The sequence below is a fragment of the Chiloscyllium punctatum genome, chromosome 41 (assembly GCF_047496795.1).
Source record: "Chiloscyllium punctatum isolate Juve2018m chromosome 41, sChiPun1.3, whole genome shotgun sequence".
NCBI classification, from domain to species: domain Eukaryota; kingdom Metazoa; phylum Chordata; class Chondrichthyes; order Orectolobiformes; family Hemiscylliidae; genus Chiloscyllium; species Chiloscyllium punctatum.
In genome coordinates this window covers 43,401,720-43,429,230 of record NC_092779.1, presented here as the reverse complement: position 1 = coordinate 43,429,230, position 27,511 = coordinate 43,401,720, and the positions used below count along the sequence as shown (strand labels likewise).

Genomic DNA, 27,511 nt, shown 5'->3' with positions numbered 1-27,511 from the left:
TTTGTCTGGACAACGATTTGTTTTTATTATTATAATTGTATGCATGTACATATGCTGCTCCACCTAGTGGTAGCATTAGCCACTAAAGCAACCACAATTCCTGCTCAATTACATGTGGCTCCCATTACCCTTACTTACCACTTAACTTGTAGGATCAGACATTCCATACTACAATGCTGGCACATTCAGTTTTTAGGCTCACAAGTTCTTTGGCAGTAAAACGTTTGCTGAATTTCTAGGCCAGTACATTTCAGAATCATACACCATGCCGAATTAGCTAATCCATTAGCCAAACCTCACTTTACTGTCCAAACATTACTCAATTCGGACCCAAACCCCTGGAATTGGTTTTTACTCTTAAGTTATCATAGCCTCTTAGCTCCAATACCCCTTGAATTTGAACTTACAATCCTCCAAAAGTTGATCCTTCTGGTGAGAACTGTTGGTCCATGAAAGATGTCAGCCATTCCTGACCTTACCTCTGACAATGGACTCCATCCATATCAAGATCACTACAGTTTGACTGGAATACTTACAATGTCCAGACTGTCTGAACCTGGGCCTTCTTCTAACTGTCGTAGTCATTTTTGCCCCTTTATAGTAACTGATAGCAAACCTATCACAACCACATCAAATATTTCCCTGTTAATCAGGATATCTGAGAGCTAATCTTCCTTGGTGTATTTCACACACAGTTCAGCCAGGTATCATCAATTAAACAATGCAGACTTTTTCCATTAAATAAAAGCTCCAGAGAAAATGATCAGTTCACAAAAACAGACGGTGCTGGAGAATCTCAGCAGGTCTAGCAACACCTGTGCAGAGAACAACGGAACTGATGAAGTGTCACTGGACTTGAAATGTTAACTGTGTTTTTCTCTTCACAGGTACTACCCAATCTGCTGAATTTCTCCAGCATTTTCTTTCACAGTCTCAGATTTCCAGCATCTGCAGTTCGTCGGTTAATTTTATATTATTATCATCAACTCAACCACTCATTCTTGCATTTGCTGCATTCTTCCATCTCATTTCGGGTTTCCATCATGTGTGGTAGTCTTCTGATCACAATATAATATAATCGTCTTTTGTTGTCAATACTTAAGCCAGTCCAGAACCACGGGCAGAGAGAAATGCCAACTTCGCTTTTTTTTTGCTGATGAACTCCAGCATGAAAACATTTGCATCACTAATGTTGAACTCAAAAATATATCCCAAAATGTGAAGTTATTTTTCCTGTCTGCATACAATGGTTTCCTCTACAGTTTATGCAGTTAGTCATTACAGGGGAACCTCGATTATCTGAATATTGGATTATTCGGCAAGATCGCAAGGTCCTGATGCTTGGCTAAACAATATTATCCGGAATTTCGATTATCTGGAATTCAATTAACCAAACAAAATACTCCCTGCCTGTGTCTTTTGGATAATCGAGTTTCTCTGTATATGCACATGAGCCTGAGAGCGTACGGTCCGAGCTCCAGGTTTTGGGAGAAGCTCGTGACCTCAGGATCAACAGTTGTGCAGATGCAGCCAATCAATGTTCCACACGTGGTGATCAGCATCAATACACTAATCATGGCATTGACTTCCGGTTCTAGAAGTCACTGCTGCGCAAGGGTCCCAGAGGCCCAGGCAGCTGGTGAGAAAATTGGAGGGAACATTGTTCAGGAATGAATTGAGACAAAACCAATCAGCAGGAACTAGGCTGTAGTATTGAAATTGCCAACTTTATATTAATTGGGGGAAAGATTGGTCTAGGTTTTCCACTTCTCAGCACACAGCAGGAAATCCTGATTGCCTTTCGGTGGTTGGAAATTCATGGTCTGGTAGTTCAGAGCTTTTGCATTTGTATCCCTGAAGTGTTACAGAAGTAGAAAATCTAGGCCATAATGTTGTGAGCTGCATTGAGAATGTTCAATCTTATTTCAGTCTCAGAGAGAAAGCCTTTCGTCCCGTCAATGTATGCAGCCTTCAATAGACTTATGCTACTCAGTGCAATCCAGAGTTGAGACTATGGGTCCCCCATGTTTAGGTTTCAGTCTGCCAGAGCTTCAACACTGACTATTAGTATAAGAGAGCACATTGTTGCCAAACGGCCATGAATAACTCTTCACTGTCTTGCTCATTTCTTTTTCACAGGTTTCTATTCCTCCGGAATACTTCTGGAAAGGAGAAAGAAAATCACAACATACGAAACTTAAAAACATATTTTAACCAGATTCATTTTAAAGCTCAACTCCATTCCAAAGTTATGATCTTGAGAATATTTGTTTCATTTTAATCATAGCAGTTGTACTTTGCCACCATGGAAGGGCAGCAGTTCTGCAGGTTTCTGCTCTCAGTAACAGTCCTGTCTCATGGTCTCTGTGGGTACATGAATAGGAAGGGTTTAGAGGGATATGAGCCTGGGTTTCATCCTGATACCAACTGCAGTTGTTCAAAGAGACCTCCCTCTTGGCCTTATCTGATGATGATGATGCCATGTGGTGTCCCTCAAGCAAGATAATCAATCATCTCTCCCTTGTTCTTACCACCCACAGTCTGAGTGACACCTTTCATTCAAACAAATAAAATGTAACTTACTTTGTATACAAGGTACACGCATAGAATGGGAGGCAGACACATTGCCATTACAATGAATATCAGCATATTCCTGGTTATTCCTTCAAACTGGTTAGATTCACCTGTATTAAAATAAAAAATCAGTCATTCCAGTATCTAATGTCGTAAATACATGTTTATACATACAAATGAGGGGTTAGTGAGTAATTGAGCTATATGAAGTCATCGAATTATACAGCACAGAAACAGATACTTCCATCCAACTTGTCCACACTCTCCAGATATCCCAAAGTGATCTAGTCCCATTTGCCAGCATTTGGCCCTTGTCCCTCTAAACCCTTTCTATTCATGTACCCATCCAGATGCCTTTTAAGTACTGTAAATGTACTCAACTCACTATCTCCTCTGACAGCTCATTCTATACATGCACCATCCTCTGTTTGAAAAAGCTGCTCCTCAGGTCCCTTTTAAAGCTTTCCCCTTTCACCTTAAACCTATATCCTCCAATTTTGAACTCCCCTATCCTGCTAAAAAGACCTTGGCTACTCACCCTCACCGTGCCCCTCGTGATTTTATAAACATCTTTAAGGTCACACCTCAGCCTCTGATGCTCCAGAGAAAAATAGCCCCTCAGATTTCTTCACACCTTTATTCTCAATCTATACTGAGAAACTGATCTCATGTCTTTGAATGAACCTTGAAACCACATTGTTCTAACTCAAAGCACCACCAACTGAGCCACCAAATAATTATCAGGTGAGGGTGGGATTAGTTACCACCCCATCCATTGCTGAAACACTTGACACCATTTACTGTTACCTGACTAATTGTCAAATGGGTGAGGTACCATAGAATGGATAAAGTCAGTCCTGTGGGCTTTCTGCAATTGCAGCTGAGTTTGATTAATTATCCAAAGCCACAGTGGAATCTGCTTTGACCACACTCTCAGCAACCCTTGCAAATTTTAGCCACTCATGAGGTTAAAGTTCTTCCTCACATTGCTGTTGTTCCTTTTGCCATTCATCTTAAACTGATATCTTCAGATTCTCCACGCTTCAGGCTCACTGCCTTTATTCCTGATTAAGGGCTTTTGCCCGAAACGTCGATTTCGAAGCTACTTGGATGCTGCCTGAACTGCTGTGCTCTTCCAGCACCACTAATCCAGAATCTTCAGATTCTTGTCATTCCACAGAAGAGAATAGGTTTCTCCCTGTCAACTCTGTCCAGACCCTTCATGATCCTGAACACATCTGATTAATTCTCTTCCAAGGATCCTTTTCTAAGAAGAACTACCCCAGCTTCCTCAAATCAGTCGGTCTTCAAAACAAATTCTACAGGCACAGCATTCAACCATATGACATAGAAGAAGAAATATGACATTCAGCCCTTCATGTCTGTTCCACATTCAATGAGATCATGGCTGACTTTACAATTCTCAACTGCCTTTTCCCCATAAGCCTTGATTTCAAGTCTTTCTCAGTATTGAACATATTTAACAGACAAGCCTTGACAGCACTCTGCAGTAAAGAATTCCACAGACTCAATACCCTTTGAAAGAAGAAATTCCTCCTTATCTCTGTCTTAAATGTGCTACTCTGAGAATGTTCCCTTCGGTCCTAGACTGTTCCCCAAGGGGAAACAATCTTCCTGCACCGACCCTGTCAAGTTCCCTAAGAATCTTGAAGGTTTCAATAAGATTTCCTCTCATTCTTCTAAACTCCAATGTGTCCAGACCCGGCCCACTTAAACTCTCCTCATAAGACAGACCCTCCATACCTGGTATCAGCCTAATGAAACTTCTCTGGACTGCCTCCAATGTCACTGCATCTTTCCTTAGAGAAGTATCCAAATTGTGCACAGTATTCACAGTAGTTCACACAACAGGCCTGCAGTGTCATATACAGTTTTAGAAGTTCCATTCCCTTTGAAATGAAGGCTAACATTCCATTTGCTTTCCCTATTACTCACTGAAAGTGGATGCTAACTGTTTGTGATTCATGTACAAAGATGTTAAATCCCCTGTTCTGTAACTTTCTGCAGTCTTTCTCAATTTAAATAACATTTGGTTCCTCTATTCTTCCTGCCAAAGTATATAATCTCACAATTTCCCACATTATATACCAACTACCAAGTTTTTGACCACTCGCTTAACCTGACCATATCCCTCTGCAGACAATGTCATCCTCACCAGTTGCCTTTCTACTTATTTTTTGTGTCAGTTGTAAACTTGCCTACCACAAATTCACTCAATCATGAAAAGCAGCAGCCCTAGAATATTTTGCATATTTTCCTACAGTCCTGAAAGCTTGCCACTAATTTCTGTTTGAGATTAGATTCCCTACAGTGTGGAACCAGGCCCTTCGACCCAACAAGTCCACACCGCCCCGCCGAAGAGTAACCCACTCAGACCCATTTCCCTCTGACTAATGCACCTAACACCAAGGGCAATTTAGCATGGCCAATCTACCTGACCTGCACATCTTTGGACTGTGGGAGGAAACTGGAGCACCCGGAGGAAACCCACGCAGACACGGGGAGAATGTGCAAACTCCACATAGACAGTCACTCAAAGCTGGAATTGAACTTGGGACCCTGGTGCTGTGAGGCAGCCGTGCTAACCAATGAGCCACTGTGCCGTCCCCAAGTAATTTCTTGCTACTCAACCAATTTTATCACCATGTTGCCATTCTCCATTTTATTCCATTAACATCAACTTGTTCATTTCCAAAAGCTTTTCCATGACAAGAATTAAATTTAATAGCTGCACGTTGTACCATGCTTACACCTGTTTTGACTTGCAAATTTCCTGTCCTGGTGACTAATCAATTTTAAATATAGACAGCCTTTCTAATATCTCCTCTTGATCAAACATTTCACTACCTTCTCGTTCAACATGAATTTGGCATCTTCATTGTTAAAGAAAGTTGCAAAGTGTACATTTAAACCCTTAGCCATACTCTCTGCATCATTTGAGGGCACTGTTTTAATTCCTAAATAATCCCATTTATATGTTTTTGATTCCCTTTTGTGTTAGCTGCTGGAATTTTCTCATACAATATCTTTGTCCCTCAGAATTCTGCCTTTCTCTGTACCTCTCTGAACTGAGTCTAGTCAGCCTGGTTCTCAATTGTTGAATTATTAACCTGACATCTGTCATAAGCACCCATTTTCTTCATCTTAGGTTCATCATTCAATGAGCACTAGCTCTGGTTGTTCCACCTTTCCTATTTTTGGGAATTGTCTCAAATATTTAATCCGTAAAGTTGCAGTTTTGTCTGCCATCTTCCATTTCAACAGACTTGAGCCTGACCCATTCTCACTGCATTTTCTAAACCTTTTGTGTGGGACATGGTTTTTGCTGGCAAGGTGGAATTTATTGCCCATCCCAGTTTTCCTATAATTGGTTCGTTTTCGGCCATTTCCGAAGGTGATTAAGTGTCAACCACGTTGCTGTGGTTCTGAAGTCACATGTGAGACAGACCAAGTAAGAATGGCAGACTAAAGGACATTAGCCAACCAGATGGGTTTCATGACAATAGTTATTATTGGACCTATTTTTAACTCCATAATTCTTTTCAATGCAATTCAGATTCCACCACCTATCATATGAGATTCAAATTCATAACTTCAGAACATTATCCAGAGTTTCTGGATTACTGGTCCAGTGACATTATCACTCTATCACAATCTCACCTTTTCACTCCAATGAAATTGACCCTCCTCTAATTGAGTACTTTTACTCTAGATTGCTCCTTGTACTATTTTGTGGCTAACCTAACCATTATGACCAGGACCCTTTCGGAATGACCAGTGGGGTACCACAAGGTTCGGTGCTGGGACCGCATCTGTTTACAATATACATTAATGATATAGATGAAGGCATTAAAAGTAATATTAGCAAATTTGCTGATGACACAAAGCTGGGTGGCAGGGTGAAATGTAAGGAGGATGTTATGAGATTACAGGGTGAATTGGACAGGTTAGGTGAGTGGACAGATGCATGGCAGATGCAGTTTAATGTGGATAAAGTGGTTATCCGCTTTGGTGGCAAGAACAGGAAGGCAGATTACTATCTAAATTGAGTCAAGTTAGGTAAAGGGGCAGTATATTGAGACCTAGGTGTTCTTGTATATCGGTCAATGAAAGCAAGCATGCAGGTACAGCAGGTAGTGAAGAAGGCTAATAGCATGCTGGCCTTCATAACAAGAGGGATTGAGTATAGGAGCAAAGAGGTTCTTCTGCAGCTGTACAGGGCCCTGGTGAGACCACACCTGAAATACTGTGTGCAATTTTGGTTTCCAAATTTGAGGAAGGACATTCTGGCTATTGAGGGAATGCAGCGTAGGTTCACAAGGTCAATTCCTGGAATGGCGGGACTATCATGTGTTGAAAGATTGGAAAACTGGGCTTGTCTACATTTGTGTTTAGAAGGATGAGAGTGGTTCTGATTGATACGTATAAGATTATTAAAGGATTGGACACTCTGGAGGCAAGAAACATGTTTCTGCTGATGGGTGAGTCCAGAACCAGAGGACAGTTTAAAAATAAGGGGTAGCCATTTAGAACAGAGTTAAGGAGAAATCTCTTCACCCAGAGAATGGTGGATATATGGAACACTCTACCCCAGAAGGTAGAGGAGGCCAAGTCTCTGGATACTTTCAAGAAAGAGATGGATAGAGCTATTAAAGATAGTGGAATCAAGAGTTATGGGGATAAGGCAGGAACAGGATACTGATTGTGGATGATCAGCCATGATCATAATGAATGGTTGTGCTGGCTTGAAGGGCTGAATGGCCTACTCCTGCAACTATTGTCTATTGTCTATAATAATATTATCAGTGCTTTTCATTGCGAGAATGAGGATTATGAAAGGTGTGTGGTGAAGGCTTTCAGAAGATAAAATCCGAGCAAAGTTAGCAAAGGAAAAAAAGATCATGGAAGATCCACATCAAAAACATAGAATTCAGAATTATTTAGCTGAAACTAAATCAAACAGCAGTGTGTTCATGCTCACAGTTGAATACCAATTGTAACCATGGCAACTCCCTCACCATAACTAATCGCAAGTAGTTCAAAAACAGAAAGGAAATCTCACTGGAAATTCAGCTAACCTATAAATACCCTGACAGAGCCCATAGAAAACACCACTTACATAAAACTGCATACAACAAAGTTCCTACCAAGGCCACATCCCAATTGTCTCACACGCTGCAGCCTTCGCCAACTGATGTTGCCATGACCACAGTGATCATGACTTGTAGAAAGACACAACAACTTGCATTTTTAAAGTACTTTTAGGAAAGTTCTCGAAGCAAATAGTTGAAATGACGGCCTGCAGGGAGGGAAATCTCCAAGGCCCAAAACTTTTAACTGTTGTTTAGAAGGATTTGTATCCACTTATACAAAGGAACACAAAGTCTGCATCCAGGTACAGTAAGCAATTAGGAAGGCAAATGGCAAGTTGTTCTTCCACTGCAAGGAGATTGGAATAGAAGAACAAGTAAGTTTTGTTACAATTGTATTACAGCAGTTTGGTGCAACAACACCTGGAATACTGTGAGCAGTTTTGGTCACCATATCTAAGGAAGAATATACTTGCCTTGGAGGCAGTAGAGGAAAACTTCACCAGATTAGTTTCTTTCTGGATGAGAGAGTTGCCCTTTGATGAAAGGCTGAGTAACTTAGCTCTATACTCTTTAAAGCTTAGAAGAATGAGAAGCAATCTCATTGAAACATACACGATTCTGAAGGGGCTTGACCAGGTAAACACTAGAAAGTTGCTTCCACTGACTGGGGAACCTAGGCCATAGGGCTACAGGTCAGGTTAATGGCCAATCATTTAGGAATAAGATGATGAAAATGTTCTTAACTCAGAGTTGTGAATCTTTGGATCTGTTTACACCAAGAGAATTGTGGACACCCAAAAGTACATTTAAGATGGAAATGGATAGATATATTTTAATTTTTCAGGAAATCAGCGGATATGGTCTCACTGGCCTCCTCCAGTGGTCCCCAACATTACAGATACCACTCTTCAGCCAATTCGATTCACTCCATGCAATATCAAGAAATAGTTGGAGGCACTGGACACTGCAAAGGCTATGGGCCCTGACAACATTCCAGAAATAGTACTGAAGACTTATGCTCCAGAACTTGCTGCTCCCCTAACCAGGCTCTTCCAGTATAGTTACAAAACTGGCATCTACCCAACAATGTGTAAAATTGTCTACGTAGGTCCTGTACATGAAGAAGGGCTTATGCCCGAAATGTCGATTCTCCTGCTCCTCGGATGCTGCCTGGCCTGCTGTGTTTTTCCAGCACCACATTTTTCAACTCTGGTCTCCAGCATCTGCAGTCCTCACTTCACATGAAAAGCCGGACAAATACAACCCAGCCAATTCTGCCTCATCGGTCTACTCTTGATCACCAGCAAAGTGATGGAAGATGTCACTAACAGATGCCCAGTTTAGGTTCCTCCAGGGTCACCTAGCTCCTGACCTCATTATAGCCTTTGCTCAATCTTGGACAAAACAGCTGAATTCAAGAGGTGAAGTGAGAGTGACAGCCCTTGACATCAAGGCCACATTCAAACAAGTGTGGCATCAAGGAGCCCTCGCAAAACTGAAATCAATGGGAATCGAGGACAAGTTGGTTGGAGACATACCTGACACGTAGGATCATGGCAGTGGTTGTTAGAGGTCAGTCATCCCCACTCCACTGCAGTAGTTACTCAAGGTAGTCTCCTTGATATTGAATGCTATTACCATCACTGAATACACCACTATTACCATCCTGGGGTAACTATTAATCAGAAAATCAACTGCACTCACCATTTAAACACAGTGGCTACAAAAGCAGGTCACAGGCTAGGAATACTATGGCAAATAACTCACCTCCTGACTCCCCAAAGCCTGTCCACTACCTACAAGGCATAAGAAAGGAATGTGTTGGAATTCTCCCCACTTGTCTGGATAGGTGCAGCTCCAACAACATTCAAGAAGCTTGACACCATCCAGGGAAAAGCAGCCCGCTTGATTGGCATCACATCCACAAGTATCCTTTCCCTTCACTACTGACACTCAGTAGCAGCTGCGTGCTCTAACTACAAGATGCACTGCAGAATTCACCAAAGATCCTTAGACAACACCTGTCAAACCCACAATCACTTACATCTAGAAAGACAAGGGCAGCAGATACATAAGAACACCACCACCTGCAAGTTTCCCTCCAAGTCACTCACCATCCTGACTTGGAAATATATCGTCATTTTTTTCTCTATCACTAGGTCAAAATCTGGAAATTCCTAACGGCACTGTGGGTCTACCTGCAACACATGGATTGCAGAAATTCAAAACGTTAGATCACAATCACCTTCGCAAGGGCTTCGCAAGTACATTCTGGGCAGCCAGCAACTCCCATGTCTCACAAACCATTTTTTAAAATAAGGAGGTGGGCAGCAAAGTGGACTTGAGGTAAAAGGATCATCCATGATTATGTTGAATTGTGGACAAATCTCGAGGGGGAAAATAGTCTACTTTTCCTCATAAAATAAAGAAAAATGAAAGAATTGCAAATGCTGTTTATCAGAAACAAAAACAGAAATTGCTGGAAAAGCTCAGCAGGTCTGGCAGCATCTGTGGAGAGAAATCAGGGTTAACGTTTCGGATCCAATGACCCTTCCTCAGAACTTGAGCTCCTGAAAATTTAACTCTAATTTCTCTCCACAGATGCTGCCAGACCTGCTGAGCTTTTCCAGCAATTTCTGTTTTTGCCACTCTTTCTCAGTGCTTCCCTCACCTCTTCCACTGTGACCCCATTTTGGGTTTTAGATCCTAAATGTGAATTGAGAGCACAAGGAGCCGTGCCTGTTAGTGGGAGCACACTGTTATAACTCAGTCAGAGCAATGGGGCGCATTGCTGCTTCAGAGCACACAATCCCAACATTTCAGCTCACAACCCCACATGGGGTCTCAACTCCAACTTTGGGAAGCCTTGAGTCCTGTTCTAAATGCAGAAGGTTATTTGTATTGTGATTCAGGGAGACTTTTGCACACAAAGGACAGAAGATCTTTAAACTGCTCCCCCAAAAGGTCTGAATGCTGTGACAACTGGAGCTGTCAAGATCCAGATCAATAGAGTTTTTTAAGGTAATGATAACAACGGACAAGAAACAAAGGTGGGAAAATACAACTGATTTGATGGAGTGGTGAAGCAGGCTTGAATAGTTTCTGCTTTAACAACCTGCTCCTGTTAAAATGTTTAATTAGTATGTTGCCAGGGTTGGGAGGTTTGAGCTATAGGAAGTGACTGAATAGACTGGGGCTATTTTACCTGGAGCGTCATAGGCTGAGGGGTGACCTTACAGTGATTTATAAGGTCATGACAGGCATGGATAGGGTGAATAGACAAGGTCTTTTCCTCAGGGTAGGAGAGTCCAAAACTAGAGGGCATAGTTTTAAGGTGAGAGGGGAAAGATTTGAGAGGGACCTAAGGGACAACTTTTTCATGTGTATTGAATGAGCTGCCAGAACATATGGTGGAGGCTGGTACAATTACAACATTTAAAAGGCATTTGGATGGGTATATGAATAGGAAGGGGTTAGAGGGATATGGGCCAAGTGCTGAAAATGGGACTAAACTTATTTAGGATATTTGGTCAGCATGGATGAGTTGGACCAAAGGGTCCGTTTCTGTTTCTTATCTTTTGCATCTATAACTCTGAAATGCCTCCTTACATGTGTGAAAACTGATTGTCCAGTCTTCTTTATAGTGAGTAATCAATAGAAATCATGGAGGTTTCCATTGAAACCTTGAGTGAAATTTTCCACTTCCTGGAGTTGGTGAGAAAGGGAAGTAATTGGAAGGTTTATCCTGGAGAGAAACTCAGCTGCTGTTCTCACTCTGCAATTACATACAGGGCATGGGTGACTTTCTCAACTCAGCAGCAATTAAACCTGTAATTAGTCAATTAATGGTCACATAATGGCGTCAAATGAGCACCTCCTTGACTACCTACCTCTCTGGCAGGTTAAAACAATAGCTAGTTCCCTTATTGGAAAACCATAGTAACCTGTTGAATTGTGGGAGGGGACCAACTAGCACAACCTGGAGGCCATCGGAGACACAGAGGCAGGTGAGGTTGTGAGCTAAAATCCCTGGGCCTATCTTGTCTCCAAACCCTGTCTCTCTGCTGGCTCCATCCCGTAGGGAGAACAAAACTGAGGGGATGGCCTTGACTGATGGGTTTTAGAAATCCAAAGCTATTGGTATTTGGTTGGCTGGCAGCTTTTGCTAACCCATTTAGCCACTGATGAGGCCTTTGATAGGGCAAGATCCTCAACATTTATTGGCTGTCAGCTCTTAATAAATTGTTTAGTGAATTGTTTCACTGGTGAAAAACAACATAAGCTAGCTTGCCCTCAAGGGAAATTGCACTTTTGCTTCTGTTGATTGAAAAAATACGATGATTAATTCACTTGTTCTCAGTATATTGTACAAATAGAGACTCATATGTTGCTATAAAAGTGAACTAATTGGCCCTTTTCAGCCATTTAATAAGATCATCTGAAAAAATTCTGAAATTCTTATTAAATTTTCAGATTTAATATGATCATCAGACAACTTCCACCTAATCTTCAGCAGAGCATGAGAGAATGAGCTGTACTACTGAAAATAAGGAATAGGTTATCAAATTGGATTTGTATTTGCAGCAGAACATATTTGTGTCACAAAATTCTAAGCAGATTACAAATCAAATTTAGTGGAAGTTTGCCCTGGTTCCACACAAGCTCATAAATATCCAGTATGTGAGTCATAAAAGATTTCCAAATTGATTCAGTGCAAAGTGACAAATAACAGTGAACTGTTGTACTTTGGGTCTCCATGTTGCTATGGTTCTTTCTTGTTGCTATGACATCTTTCTGAATCTTTCTGTTGTGTTGTGCTTCTTATGGTGAATCGCATTGGCTGTATTCGCTGTTTCTATGTATTTGTGGAACATACTGTGTATATATTAATCCTGTTGCTCTCAAAAGAAATAAAGTAAAAAATGACAGCGACTTTGCAAGAAGAGCATTCAAGAGAGCGCATGAACTAATTAAATCTAACACTTGCCAAAAATCACACTGCAGTAACCAGAAATGACTTCTCCAAGGCCAGCCCTAATGACTGTGTCTATCCAGGTTGGGTCTGTCGCTAAGAACTTGCTGTGTTCATGGCAGGGTCAGGCAGAGATGAAAACTGACTGAATCAAATCTTGAAGTGAAGTTGCCGAAATGTAAAGTAAGAGAGCTGAAAAGAAAATCTTGCAGAATCCATGGGCCTTTCGCTGATTTTCTCATATGGTACCCTGAAGTGACTGTCATAGCACTGTCATAGATTTAAAGGATAGCAAAGATGATTCTCGATAGGAGCAAGAGTGACAGGGTAGTTGACATGGAGGACTTCAACTTCCCAAATATTGACCGGGAATATGATAGTTCAAGTACTTTAGATGGGTCAGTTTTTGTCCAATGTGTGCAGGATGGTTTCCTGACACAGTATGTACACAGGCCAACAAGGGGCGAGGCCACATTAGATTTGGTACTTGGTAATGACCTGGCCAGGTGTAAGATTTGGAAGTAGGTGAGCACTTTGGTGACAGTGACTACAATTCAGTTATATTTACTTTAGCAATGGAAAGGGATAGGTGTACACCAGAGGGCAAGAGTTACAACTGGGGAAAGACCATTATGATGCGATTAGACAAGATTTAGGATGCATAGGGTGGGAAAGGAAACTGCAGGAAATGTGCACAATAGAAATGTGGAGCTTATTCAAGGAATAGCTACTACGGGCAGACAGGGAAGAAGTTGTCGAGCGCAGGAGCCATGGTTTGCTAAGAAAGTTGAATCTCTTGTCAAGGGGAAGAAGAAGACTTATGTTAGGATGAGATGTAAAGGCTCAGTTAGGGAGGTTGAGAGTTACAAGGTAGCCAGGAAAGACCTGAAGGGATAGCTAAAATGAGCAAGGAGCGGACATGAGAATTTGGTGGCAGATAGGATCAGGGAAAACCCTAAAGCTTCCAAAGGTAACTAAGGGATACAAGAATGACTAGAGTAAGAATAGGCCCAATCAAGAATTGTAGTGAGAAATTGTCCATGGAGTCAGAGGAGATAGGGGAAGAGCTAAATGAATATTTTTCATCATTTTTCACAGTGGAAAAAGACAGTATTGTTGAGGAGAATACTGAGATGTAGGCTACTAGATTAGTTGTGATTGAGGTTCACAAGGAGGAGGTGTTAGAAATTCTGGAAAGTGTGAAAATAGATATGCCCTCTGGGCTGGATGGGATTTATCCAAGGATTCTCTGAGAAGCCAGGGAGGAGATTGCCATGCCTATGGCTTTGACCTTAAGGTTGTTATGGTCTACAGGAATAGTGCCAGAAGACCGGAGGATAGCAAATGCTGTCCCCTTGTTCAAGAAGGGGAATAGAGACAACCCTGGTAATTATAGACCAGTAAGCCTTACTTTGGTTGTAGGTAAAGTATTAGAAAACATTATAAGAGATAGGATTTATAATCATCTAGAGAGGAATAAGTTGACTAGAGATAGTCAGCATGGTTTTGTGAAGGGTAGGTCGTGCCTCACAAACCTTATTGAGTTCTTTGAGAAGGTGACCAAACAGGTGGATGAGGGTAAAACCATTGATGTAGTGTATATAGAACATAGAATATAGAACATAGAACAATTCAGCACAGAACAGGCCCTTCGGCCCACGATGTTGTGCCGAACATTTGTCCTAGCTTAAGCACCTATCCACATACCTATCCAATTGCCGCTTAAAGGTCGCCAATGATTCTGACTCTGCCACTCCCACAGGCAGCGCATTCCATGCCCCCACCACCCTCTGGGTAAAGAACCTACCCCTGACATTCCCCCCCATACCTTCTAACCTTCACCTTAAATATATGTCCCCTTGTAACACTCTGTTGTACCTGGGGAAAAAGTCTCTGACTGTCTACTCTATCTATTCCCCTGATCATCTTATAAACCTCTATCAAGTCAACCCTTATCCTTCGCCGTTCCAGTGAGAAAAGGCCTAGCACTCTCAACCTATCCTCGTACGACCTATTCTGCATTCCAGGCAACATCCTGGTAAATCTTCTGTGCACCCTCTCCAAAGCTTCCACATCTTTCCTAAAGTGAGGCGACCAGAACTGCACACAGTACTCCAAATGTGGCCTTACCAAAGTCCTGTACAGCTGCAACATCACTTCACGACTCTTGAATTCAATCCCTCTGCTAATGAACGCTAATATACCATAGGCCTTCTTACAAGCTCTATCCACCTGAGTGGCAACTTTCAAAGAGCTATGAACATAGACCCCAAGATCCCTCTGCTCCTCCACCTTACTAAGAACCCTACCGTTAACCCTGTATTCCGCATTCTTATTTGTCCTTCCAAAATGGACAACCTCACACTTGACAGGGTTGAACTCCATCTGCCACTCCTCAGCCCAGCTCTGCATCATATCTAAGTCCCTTTGCAGCCGACAACAGCCCTCCTCACTGTCCACAACTCCACCAATCTTCCATATGGATTCCATTAAGGCTTTTGATAAGATTCCCCATGGTAGACTACTGCACAAAATGTGGAGTAATGGGATTGAGGGCGTTTTAGCTGTTTGGATCAGAAATTGGCTAGCTGAAAGAAGACCTGATGAAGGAGCGATGCTCCGAAAGCTAGTGTGCTTCCAATTAAACCTGTTGGACTATAATCTGGTGTTGTGTGATTTTTAACTTTGTACACCCCAGTCCAACACCAGCATCTTCAAATCATGAAAGAAGACAGAGGGTGTTGGTTGATGGGAAATGTTCATCCTGAAGTTCAGTTACTAGTGGTGTAACGCAGAGATCTGTTTTGGGTCTACTGCTGTTTGTCATTTTTATGAATGACCTGGATGAGGGTGCAGAAGGATGGGTTAGTAAATTTGCAGATGACACAAGGTTGATAGAGCTGTGGATAGTGTCAAAGGATGTTCTAGGTTACAGAGGGACATAGATAAGCTACAGAGCTGGGCTGAGAGGTGGCAAATGGAATTTAATGCAGGAAAGTGTGAGGTGATTCACTTTGGAAGGAGTAACAGGAATGCAGAGTACTGGGCTAATTGTAAGATTCTTGGTATTGTAGATGAGCAGAGAGGTCTCTGTGTCCATGTACATTGATCCCTGAAAGTTGCTACCAAGGTTGATAGGGTTGTTAAGAAGGCATATGATGTGTTAGTTCTTATTAGTAGGGGGATCATGTTTTGGAGCCATGAGGTCATGCTGCAGCTGTACAGAACTCTGGTATGGCCGCACTTGGAATTTTGTGTACAGTTCTGGTCACCATATTATAGGAAGGATGTGGAAGCTTTGGAAAGGATTCAGAGGAGATTCAATAGGATGTTGCCTGGTATGGAGGGAAAGTCTGATGAGGAAAGGTTGAGAGACTTGAGGCTGTTTTTGTTAGAGAGAAGAAGGTTGAGATGTAACTTAATTGAGTCATATAAGATAATCAGAGGGTTAGATAGGGTGGACAGGGAGAGCTTTTTTCCTCGGATGGTGTTGGCTAGCACAGGGGGACATAGCTTTAAATAGAACAGTGATAGATATAGGACAGGTGTCAGAGGTAATTGCTTTACTCAGAAAGTAGAGGGGCGTGGGATGCACTGCCTGCAACAGTAGTAGACTCGTCAACTTTATGTGCATTTAAATGGTCATTGCGTAGGTATATGGATGAGAATGGAATAGTGTAGGTTAGATTGGTCTCACAGGTCAGAGCAACATTAAGGACGGAAGGGCTGTGCTGTAATGTTCTATGTTCTATGAGTCATTTATCTAAAAGATAAACACCTCCATCTCTCAAACCCATAATGCACTGAAATTGATTTCCACCAATAATTAATCTCAGTCATTATTCGCTCAGAGGTGATTTTACATGGTCCAATATAAGCAAATCTCTTGTGAAGATACCATGGAAAGGCTTCAAACCCTGACCATCACAGAATATCTCAAAAACTGAATAAGTAACTGAGCCTAGAAGCCAGCTGTTGATGGCAAAGACCTGGACATAATTGTCCATTCCTTGCAGGTAAACAGCATTCCAAATTTTTTTTAGATGACCACACCTTTCCTTACTCCAATCTGAGGTTCCCACCTGTTTCAAGAAGTCCATTATCACCCTGGTGCCAAAGTAAAATCTGGCAGCGTGCTTTAATGATTCCTGCCCAGTGGCTCTGATATCCAAGATTATAAAGTGCTTCAAGAGGTTAGTAATAGCACCCATCAATTCCAGCCTCCCAGGTGGCCTTGACCCACTACAATTTGCCCACCATCACAACAGGTCCACAACAGACACCATCTCCCTGTTCCTACACTCATCCCTAGAACATCTGGATAACAAAGACAGACTCCTGGTTATTGATTTTATCTCCACCCTCAACACTTTAATTCCAAGCAAACCCATCTCCAGTCTCTGAGTCCTATGACTCTGCTCCCCTCTCTGCAACTTAAGATCCTGACACATGGACGGCAATCAGTAAGGACGGGTGACAACACCTCCTCCAAGATAATCCTCAATACTGGTGCAGCACAAGGCTATGTACACAGCCCCTTATTAAACTCCTTATACACTCCTGACTGTCTGGCCAAACTCAACTCTAACTCCATTTACAGTTTTGGTGATGAGACCACCAGAGTGGCTCAGATCTTAAACAATGACGAGACAGAGTACAGGAAAGAGATAGAGAGCTTCCTGGTATAGTGTAAAGACAACGATCTCTCCCTCAATATCAACAGAAGAAAGGAGCAGGTAATTGACTTCAGGAAGTGGAGTGGAGGACCTGTATCAATGGTGTTACAGCAGAGATGGTCATGACCTTCAAGTCCCAATCACCAACAATCTGTCCTGGTCCATCCATGTTGATGCTACAGTCAAGAAAGCACACAAAAGTTTCTACTTCCTCAGAAGGCTAAGGAATTTCAGCATGTCCAAAATGACTGTTACCAATTTTTATAGATGCACCATGGAAAGCAACGTATCCAATGGATCACAGTTTGCTATGTGAACCACTCTGCCCAGTTACACAGATTCAAGAACAGCTTCTTCCCTGCTGTCACCAGACTTTTGATGAGTCCTCTCTGGAGCTGTAACCCTATATTCTACATTTGGTTCTATTATCTTGATATACTTATGTAAAATATGATTTGCCTGCATAGCACGTAAAACAATACTGTTCACTGTTTCACAGTCAAGTGACAATAATAAATCAAATCAAACCATCGTATGGTGTGACTATCCACCCATCACTTCCTCAGAGGTTCCTAGTTGAGCAAACCATCATTCAATATGACTTTCATTTAGGAATGCAGAAGCTAATGGGATAGGAGCAGACTGTGTACACCATATACATAAACAACATCGCAGGAAATTATTTAAAACAACCACGTTCAGCCTTGTACTCTCCAATTATATTTTCTACTGTGAGAAAACCCACAGGAGCACTGGATAACAGGGTTTACAACTCAACAGATGACTACCTTCTGAACTCCATGACTTCAGTAGTCTCAGATCTTATCCACTGCTCCAAATATATATGACAACAGGTACAGATAATAATTTTAATGTTGCTACTTACAGAATTGTTGTGCTCAACTTTTAGTAATTTTTAATCAACCTGTTCAGAGATGGTATTACACACCTCTGGAACAGGTGGGACTTGAAACCAGGTTTTCTGGCTCAGAGATAAGAATGCTATCATTATGCCACAACATTGCCAGCCCCCTCTGCCTTGCACAACTATGTCTCATGATTTAATAACTCCACTGATCATAGACTTTCCCTTTAATTGTATTGTGCCCTGCTTTCCACTGCCACCCCGCAGCAAACCATTTGCTGCTCCAGTACATTTTTAAAGAACCGCTACATTGCTAACCTCTTCCAATTTTGATAAAAGATCATCAAACTAAAACCTTGGGTTGAGTTGTTCCTGCAGATGAAAAAAAATCACTGCCAGGCCCAAAAAGGGGGATCCTGAGTCAGTAACTTACCAGTGGGTGCCTGCTGCCCCATGGAGGAGGGTGACCGACCTCACAGCTGCCAGGCCATTGTGGTGACCATTGCTGAGAGTAAACAATAAAGAAAAGGATACATTGTGTGAGTGCGTGTGTGAGTGTGTGTGCGAGTCTGTGTGTTAGTGTGTGTGTGTGTGTGTTAGTGTTCGTGTGAATGTGTGTGTGTGTCTGTGTTAGTGTATGTGTATGAGTGTGTGTTAGTGTGTGTGTGTATGAGCATGTTTGTGTGAGTGGTGGTGTGGATGTGTGTGAGAGAGAGTGAGAGTGTGTGTGTAAGTGTCTGAGTGTGAGTGTGTGTGTTAGTGTGTGTGTGAGTGTGTGTTTGTGTGAGCGTATGTGTGTGAGCATGTGTATGTGGGCATGTGTGAGAGAGAGTGAGAGTGTGTGTGTAAGTGTCTGAGTGTGTGAATATGTGTGTGTGTGTGTGTGAGTAATTGTGTAAGAGAGTGTGTGTGAGTGTGTTTATACTGTCCATAATAGAGGCTACTGCCTAATTTACCAGCTGTTAGCACGACTGAGCTTACACTGATCACCTCTCCAAGGTGCAGTAATTCTTCCCTTGCCAGTAAAGTGATAACAGGGCTGGGAATTAATTGTTTTAATTGCCACAAATCACCAAATGTTAAATTGATCTTCCAGGTACTAGATGTTGGCTTTAACTCTGTACACTCTCCAACATCATTTTACCAGCTCTCCACCTCCTCATCCATCACCAAAGGGCTGGTCAAATCCAGCCCCTTAACTTTGATTCTCTCTCTATGGTATTTCCAACATTTTCTACATTTACTAATGAAACAAAATTGTTTCTATCTCTGAAATTGTTGATTTGCCTTTGCAGTAGACATGGATGAGTCTGTTCCCATCTGTAATAGTACATCTGTAATAGCATCTTGAATACAGCATGAACCGTCTTTGGCTAGCACCAGAGACAGCCCTTCCAGGTGACTGAGGTTATCCTCTGAATTAAATGCTGAACGTAGCTGTGGCCTTCATGGTATAAATTCAAAGTCCTCAGCACATAACAAAGTCAATATTTGCCCTCTGCAATATATCAACCTCTTCTGACACTGCTTCTTCATTACTAAGTTCAAATCATTGGCTTGGTAACCAAACTAAAACATGGCTACAAGGAGATGTGGAGTTGAAGCTTTTTGGCCCTTATTCATCTGGAATGAAATGAGGAAAACAAATCAAAAGGAAAGAACAATTTATATAGTATGAGAAGAGGGTCTGATTGGTTAGACTATCGTTGGCATGAGATGCAGCAGAAACTCAAAGATAACTGATTAAATTCAAACCAGGGAAATCAACTGTGTGGTCACGTACATTGCCTTCAAGATGCAGGAAGGATTGGCTCTCTCCATAGATGTTTCCTCATTGAAACAGATGTAATGTTGAGACACAAAATGTTTTGCACAAAACGGTGAATAAAAATAGCATATACAAATTTGACAAGCCTGAAATAAAAAGCAATGCAGCAGCTGAAGAACAAAGCAAAGAATTCTAGAACTGTCAGTAAGTGGTGTAATTATCAACTAGTTCTGATTTTGTGGCAGGTGAAGAGATTTTGAGTCAAGGAAAGTTATTTGCAAACACTAAATATGTAAAAGACTGCTTTATCAGCATTGTACACTTACTTCAAAAACAAAATGAGATTTTTAAAAACAAATGTCTTTATCAACAAAAGAGGAAGGGACAGAATAGTGAAAGTAGTCACAGATATGACCAGTCACAGATTGAGGAGGTAAATTGAGCTCCTCTTATTGCTTGTGATAAATTGTTATTGAACAACAACTGAAGATTGTTTTTCTCTGCACATATCAAAGGGACCGTATAGAGGTTGACTCAATTGCCCCATAAAAAGGAGAGGGAGAGCAAATTTTCTCAAGTATTATTGACTGCCCAAGGTCAGAAGGAATTCATAACATCAATTTAATCTGCTGTTACTAATGGAGCACTGAGGTTGAGAGAGTTTCAATGTTTGGTTGCAATAAAGACTATATTATTGCTCAGTTCCAAAGAGTGGTTGATAGCTGAAATGTCAAATGATGCATGTTCTGGACAGATACTACCTGAGTACCTTCAGAAGTTTTGCATTTATCTGCCCACCCAGTCCCTGCAAGTCACCAGACTTGACATGAATTGTCTCAAACTCTTTGATCTCTTATCAGTCATGTTTGAGGTATCTATTGTTTTTGGGGTAGAGTGACACAGGCTATACATCCGTACGTTTGAAGATATAATATTTTAAAACTTCCAACTGATTGGAGCTGTTACAAGTTAAATTAAGACAAGGTAAAATACTTAGAAACGCAAAACCACTTCAAGATGTAGTTAAAATAACAACAGAATTAACATTGGAGGAGTGAAGGGGGCACTTAAAAAGAGAGACTCTGTACAATCCAGAAAACCATCAAAATCTTCTCAGGAAGACATTACCAAATGCAAAGTACAGGCAGTGATACCATGGCTATCATAGGCAGTTACACTAAAAAAAACCCTTAGAAATACACAGTAGAGTCTGTGTTCCAAGGGACATTCTGGGGATATGTGAGGGGGAAGCTGCTATATTTATTTCTCTCTCTTAGAAATGGCCTGCTTCCTGTGGAAATAACCACAGATAAGGAACATTAGGGAGCTGAGAATATTTAAAAGTTGCAACATTCGCTACTGATGACTACGTTCAAGAAACCAGTGAATCCACCTTGACCTCAGGTTTAAACCTTGTATCTCAAAAACAATTAAAGGACTCTTAAAATTTATTTTCTTTTATCTTCCTTCATATTGGATTTTACCCCTCTGCCGTATGTGAGAGAAAACAAGTAACTGAATGAAATTGATGTTGCATTTTTATTGTTTTTCATGGGGTTAGCAGGTAATATCATTGATTTCCTTCATTCTAGAAAGTCTTTTGATTAATCCCTTATTGCTTACAATAAAAAATAATTAACTGCATTTTAATAGGAGAAATATACAATCTCAGGCGAAAAGGAATTTAAAACTTAACTGTGATTAACAGAGAGGGTTGAAAAGAGGAACCTAGTATATCCTTTCTCACTTGGTTGTTACAAGAAATCTTTTGGGGAGGATTTCTATATTGCAACATTATGACATTCCATTCTGATGGTGTGATGATAGAGAATACATTATTCCTGGGTATCACTGCCCACTTATGGTTTCATCAAAACTTCTGGTGGGGCAAATTACAAGTAAACACCTGAGTTAAAAGTTCAAAACACTGCTTGAATCCATTGACTTCACTTAACTTGGAGAACAGCACCTCATTTTCCACTTTCTATCCATCAGGACTCAACATTGAGCTCAAAAACCATGAACTCTGTCCTCTATTTTGATTATCTCCTCCCCTCTCTTTACAGTGCAAACCCCTTTCAATTCCTGAGAAGTCATATTGGATTTTTATTCGGTGGGCGTGGATTGAGCCAGCCTTCATTGCGCCTCACTAGTTGTCCTCAAGAAGGTGGTGTTGAGCTGCCTTCATGAACCAGTATAGATCACATGCCCTTTAGGAGTTAATTTCAGGAATTTGACTCAGTGACAATGGTGGCCATATATTTCCAAGTCTGGATTGTGAGTGGTATGGAGGGGAATTTGCAAGTTGTTCCCATGTATCTGCTGCTCTTTTCCTTCTAGATGGAAGTGGTCATGCTATCTAGGGATCTTTGGTGAATTTCTGGTATATCTCATGGACAGCACACACTGCTGCTAATGAGCGTCAATGTTGGAGTGACTGAATATTTGTGGATATGGTGCCAATCAAGGAAGCTTTGTCCTGGATGATGTCAAGCTTCTTGAGTGTTGTTGGAGCTGCACTCACCCAGGCAAGTGGGGAGTATTCCATCACACTCCTGACTTGTGCAAATGGTAGGCAAGATTTGAGGGGTCATGAGGTAAGTTATTCACTGTAGGATTCCTAGCCTTTGACCTGTTCTTGTATGTATATGGCAAGAAACAGTTATTTCTGTTTCTCATTCCACAGATGCTGCCAGACGCTTTGAGTTCATCCAACACTTAGTGTTTTTATTTCAGATGCCTAGCATCCAATATACTTTACTTTTAAGGTGAGCTGCGTAAGTTTACTAACTGACATCAAAGGAATTAATGTGGGAAGTATCCAGCACCACTTTGAAGCATTTCTAGATGAATTGCTTGGTACAAAATCAAAACAAAAATACTGTCAATACACAACAGATCAGGAAACATCTGGAGAAAGAAATAGAACCAGAAACAAATTTTAGACCCTGTCTGTAAGCTGCTAGCCAGTTAATAAAGTGCAAATGAAGATATGATGGCTGAATTAGCACCCATTGAAAAGGGTTTTATGTTGTGGGACAGCATAAGACATTTTGAGTATGAAAGTCAACATCTCCCATTGAATTTTCCATCCATGGATAGAATTTCTCACCAGTACCTGATTGGTATTTCTATCAAACAAAGCTCTGCTTCAGGAGTATTCGTTCACAAACCCTCATCTATGATACCGATGTGATAAAAGAAGAATGGAAAAAGAATATTCAGTACTGTTTGTCTAACAACATGCTATCTTTAACTTTTGATAAGATACTAACTTATTTTTTGAAGTTTCACATTTCCGTCTATGTTTTGCTCTCCAAGCGGTGCCCAAATGATACACTGGTACATTCCCAAATCTTCACTGGAGACGTTGTAAATTGTCAAGAAATACGGACTGGTAGAATTAACCTCGACGGATCCATTGAAACCCAAATACCTCCAGACAATGTTCTGTTTGAAATCCCTTCGCATAATTCCTGATAAACTGAACCCATCAGCAGCTACCTTGGAAAACATTAAAATGTATATAAATCACAGAGAATCAAACAGTGCTATATCTTTTCATGGAAACTATTTATGATTGGAATTACACAAAATTTCCTCGCTTAACACAAAATTCGATTTTATGCAAGCAATGTTAAGTGAATATAATTTTCCATTACAACTAATGTAACAATTGTAATTAGGTCTATCTCATCAAAAAAAAATCATTAACTTGTAAATTGAAGAATGCTAATTGCTCACTCAGAATATTTGTAAATGAAATAGTTTTAAAAATAAATGAACAAGCACAAAAGAAATATGCTAACTCTTCCACTTAATTCGCCTCAAATCCTCTCCCATCCCTCAAGCCTCCCACTTACCTTCTCTACCGTGCTTTAATCCTTGCATTCACCACTTTTCCTATGCTACCTGGTCACCTCCTCTCAATCCTTCTGCATGCCTCCCTTCCCACTCCTAGTCACTACCAATTGCGCTTGCCAAACCACCTGCTCACTGCATATCAAGCTTCTTGATCCTTCTGGTCTGAAATCAAAATGAAATGCATCATGCAATTTCGTCGTGTCATGATGAGTCAAAGGACGTATTATTTAAATTATTTGCCTTCTGGAAATGGAAGTAAATTTTACTGTGAATTTTAGCTTTACTTTGGGTTTTTCCCCTATTACACCCTCTCTGCTTAGTTTCCACAGGTCATCACCAGCTTGAGGTTAATCTTCTCGAAAAAGTAGCAATATTTGTCTCTCAAACAAAATAACCCAAAACGTACTATTCATTTATCTAGTGTTGGGTTTGAGCAAAACAACAGCAATTAAGAAATCTAGATTACTAAATTGTAAGTTCAATTCCAGTGGAGTCCTGACAAGTTTTATCTCTTTAATTCAATTTCAAGTGTCTGTTACTTCATTACACTGACAACCGTTTTAACATATCTCTCCAAATCTTGAACACATTACATTCTACAAGGTAGTAACTCAGGAAGTTCCAATCAAGACGCAGTCGGGATTGTTAAGTAGCTAATTCACAGAATTATGGAATCCCCACAAAATGAAAACAGACCATTCGACCCATTGAGTCCACACTAACCCTCCTAAGAGTATTCCACCCAGACTCACCCCCCCTCACCCTATCCCTGCAAAGCTGCATTTCCCATGAGCAACCCACCTGACCTGCACATCTTTGGACTGTGGGAATAAACTGGGGCACCCGGAAGAAACCCACGCAGACATGAGGAGAATGTGCAAACTCCCCACAGACCCAGTGCTGGAATCAAACCTGGGTCGCTGGTGCTGTAAGGCAACAGTGCTAACCACTGAGCCACCATGCCACCCAATTCTTAAGATGGATATGTGACAGTGCGAGTAACAACAACAAACAATGTCAAAACGCAACATTTATACACACAGTACTTTTAAGTTGTTTATCAATTTTTCAGTTACTACCTTGTAGAATGTAATGTATTCAAGATTTGGAGAGATATATTAAAACGGTTGTCAGTGTAATGAAGTAACAAACACTTGAAAAGAGATAAAACTTGCCAGGACTCCACTGGAATTGAATTTACAATTTAGTAATCTAGATTTCTTAATTGCTGTTGTTTTGCTCAAACCCAACACTAGATAAATGAATAGTACGTTTTGGGTTATTTTGTTTGAGAGACAAATATTGCTACTTTTTCGAGAAGATTAGCCTCAAGCTGGTGATGACCCGTGGAAACTAAGCAGAGAGGGTGTAATAGGGGAAAAACCCAAAGTAAAGCTAAAATTCACAGTAAAATTTACTTCCATTTCCAGAAGGCAAATAATTTAAATAATACGCCCTTTGACTCATCATGACACGACGAAATTGCATGATGCATTTCATTTTGATTTCAGTCTAAAATATAAAAGTATTTTTGTTAGTTTAGGAATTATATATTAAAAATCTTGTTCATATATTTCCATTTACTCCTTGAGTTTAAAAGTAAACAAAGCTGAGTATGGTGGAAGGATATTTATTTTCTGGGATTTCCAAGCTAAAATCACCCCCACCTGATTAAAATTTTCTTTATTTACCACGTCCCTGGTTTATCAGTGATCTCTTCCCAGCTCACTTCATGATGGTACATTTCTCCCTTTCAAGGTTCAGAGATTTGCATGTTAATCAAAAGCTCCATCTAGCTAGGTGGAAGTAAAAGATCCTCTATCATTACTTGGCTCAACTGGGTGGCATGGTTAGCACTACTACCTCACAGCACCTGAGTTCGATTCCAGCTTCAGGCAACATTCTCCCCATGTCTGTATGAGTTTCCTCCGGTACCCCAGTTTCCTCCCACAGTCACAAAAATTCGCTGGCTAGGAGAATTGGCCATAGTGTTCAGGGATGTGTAAGTTAGGTACATTACTCAGAGGTAAATGTAGGGCAATAGCATAGGGGACTGGGTCCGGGTGGCCTGTTTCCACACTGTAGGGATTCTTTTCTAACTGTCTGGATTAAAATTCCCCCTGTTGACATTACCAAAAAATATATTGACAAAGTTTTCACTATGAGATCTGTTGTTTACAATTGGACCCATAATTCTCCTGATCACAGCAGCGACTCACTGCAGTAACCCAAAAGTAACTCACTGGCTGTTTAGAAAGACAATAATGATATTCTAAAATTGTTAATCTTTCTTAAACAATTCTGTGTGATTAGTGTATGCCAGTGAACTGTCCCCAGTCCAATGTTAAATGCATAATTAGAAATGGCTTGAAGACCATGAATTATTTTGTTAAAACCAACTGCTGCATGGCCTGCTGCCCAGTGGTGGTGAAGTAGTGGAGCAAGCAATGAAGATGACAAATTGCTGGGGTACATTACAAAGCTGTTCCAGGCAATATAGACTGCAGAAACTATACAATCACCTGTCTAATGGTGGTATGGTACTATTTGTGGGACATCTAGACAACTGTGCCCAGGTTCCTGACAGAAGTGTTGAGCTTTCTCTATGTAGATGGGCAGGGAAATATCCTTTGTCCCTCTAGGCACAAGGGTCAAAAGTGGGAGGAGATTCAGGTGTGGTGTAATTAAGTGGGTAAATCATTTGTTCTCAACTTGCCTTTTCTTTTCATTCTTGATGTGTCGGTGTGCAAATACACAAGAAACATCTCACCACAACTGCCTCAACTGCCCAAAGTCCGGCTGTTTTACGTGCTATAAACTTAGTCTACAATGTAACAGGAAAGCTTCTTTACCTTGTACCAGCTGAGCGCTCTGTACTGGACTTGAGATTGACCTGGAGCATCACAGGGCAGCTTTGCCATGTCACCCAACCTGACAAATACTTCTGTTACAGCTTCTGCACCCAGATAGAACAGCACTGCTAAAACAAGAAACATCACAGGCTAAAACATCAAATATATTGCATAGCAGCTGTTAGTTGAGTAAAAGCAGCGAGTCACACACTTGGTGAAAGATGCAAGAAACATCTGTAGCATTCCAGAGTAAATAAATCCAACTCCGACTTCCAGGGATGAATTTGAAATGTACCTGGCTGGAATATCAGAAGCAGAAGTCGCTTCGGATTGGAGCCGGGTAGCAAACCCATGTTCAGAGCGGCGACCAGACTGAAAAGAAATCGTGTTCCCGTTGTAACCTCAGGCAACTACATTTCGTTTCCCCGAAATGATCTAATTTCGTTTCAGTTTCGTTCTGATTCGTCAGCCTTTAGAATTGAAAGTTCATCAGTTGAATGCAGAAGCAGCACGCTGTGCTTATGAGTGGGAAAAAAAAGATTATGGGGTTCGCAACTTGCAGCAAAAATATCGCTGCATCTGTTTAATGTAATTTCTTTACCTGGAAGTGAAAGGTCGAGTGAACATTCCAGGACTGAAATAAAATGGGATACAGCATTGATATCAACAAACAAACTGTAAAAGTACAACATGCGATCTATTCAACATCTTTAACAACCTCAGCTTGAGGCTTGTGACAAAAGCTGTCTCTAGGGTCACGTCTTTGCAAAACACACTAGTTATTTTATATTATTTATGTTAAACACGCTGAGTCACAGAGATGGAC

At 41.0% G+C, this 27,511-nt stretch overlaps 1 protein-coding gene across 2 annotated transcripts; it reads right to left on the bottom strand.

Annotated features, from left to right (window-relative positions):
* On the bottom strand, positions 1 to 27,082 carry LOC140465020 (CD83 antigen-like). 2 transcript variants are annotated; one of them, XM_072560809.1, is made up of 5 exons: positions 26,981 to 27,082; positions 26,686 to 26,810; positions 23,245 to 23,473; positions 2,584 to 2,684; positions 1 to 2,162 (listed from the first exon to the last, which is right to left on the bottom strand). In XM_072560809.1, the coding sequence occupies exons 1-5, from the start codon at positions 27,036 to 27,038 to the stop codon at positions 2,052 to 2,054; spliced, it is 624 nt and encodes a 207-aa protein (XP_072416910.1). In that variant the 5' UTR covers positions 27,039 to 27,082; the 3' UTR covers positions 1 to 2,051. The 2 variants fall into 2 exon arrangements, with proteins under 2 accessions (XP_072416910.1, XP_072416909.1); XM_072560808.1 differs by having other exon boundaries at positions 26,686 to 26,813; positions 26,981 to 27,081.
* Positions 27,083 to 27,511: the final 429 nt, after the last annotated feature.

Excerpts from the sequence above, each read along its gene's own strand:
- LOC140465020 (XM_072560808.1), bottom strand. The coding sequence starts at position 27,038 with ATGGGTTTGCTACCCGGCTCCAATCCGAAGCGACTTCTGCTTCTGATA. Across the intron at positions 23,474-26,685 it reads GAGCGCTCAGCTGGTACAAG|GTAGCTGCTGATGGGTTCAG; the intron begins GTAAAGAAGCTT and ends ATGTTTTCCAAG. Across the intron at positions 2,163-2,583 it reads GCGTGTACCTTGTATACAAA|AAGTATTCCGGAGGAATAGA; the intron begins GTAAGTTACATT and ends TCTCCTTTCCAG.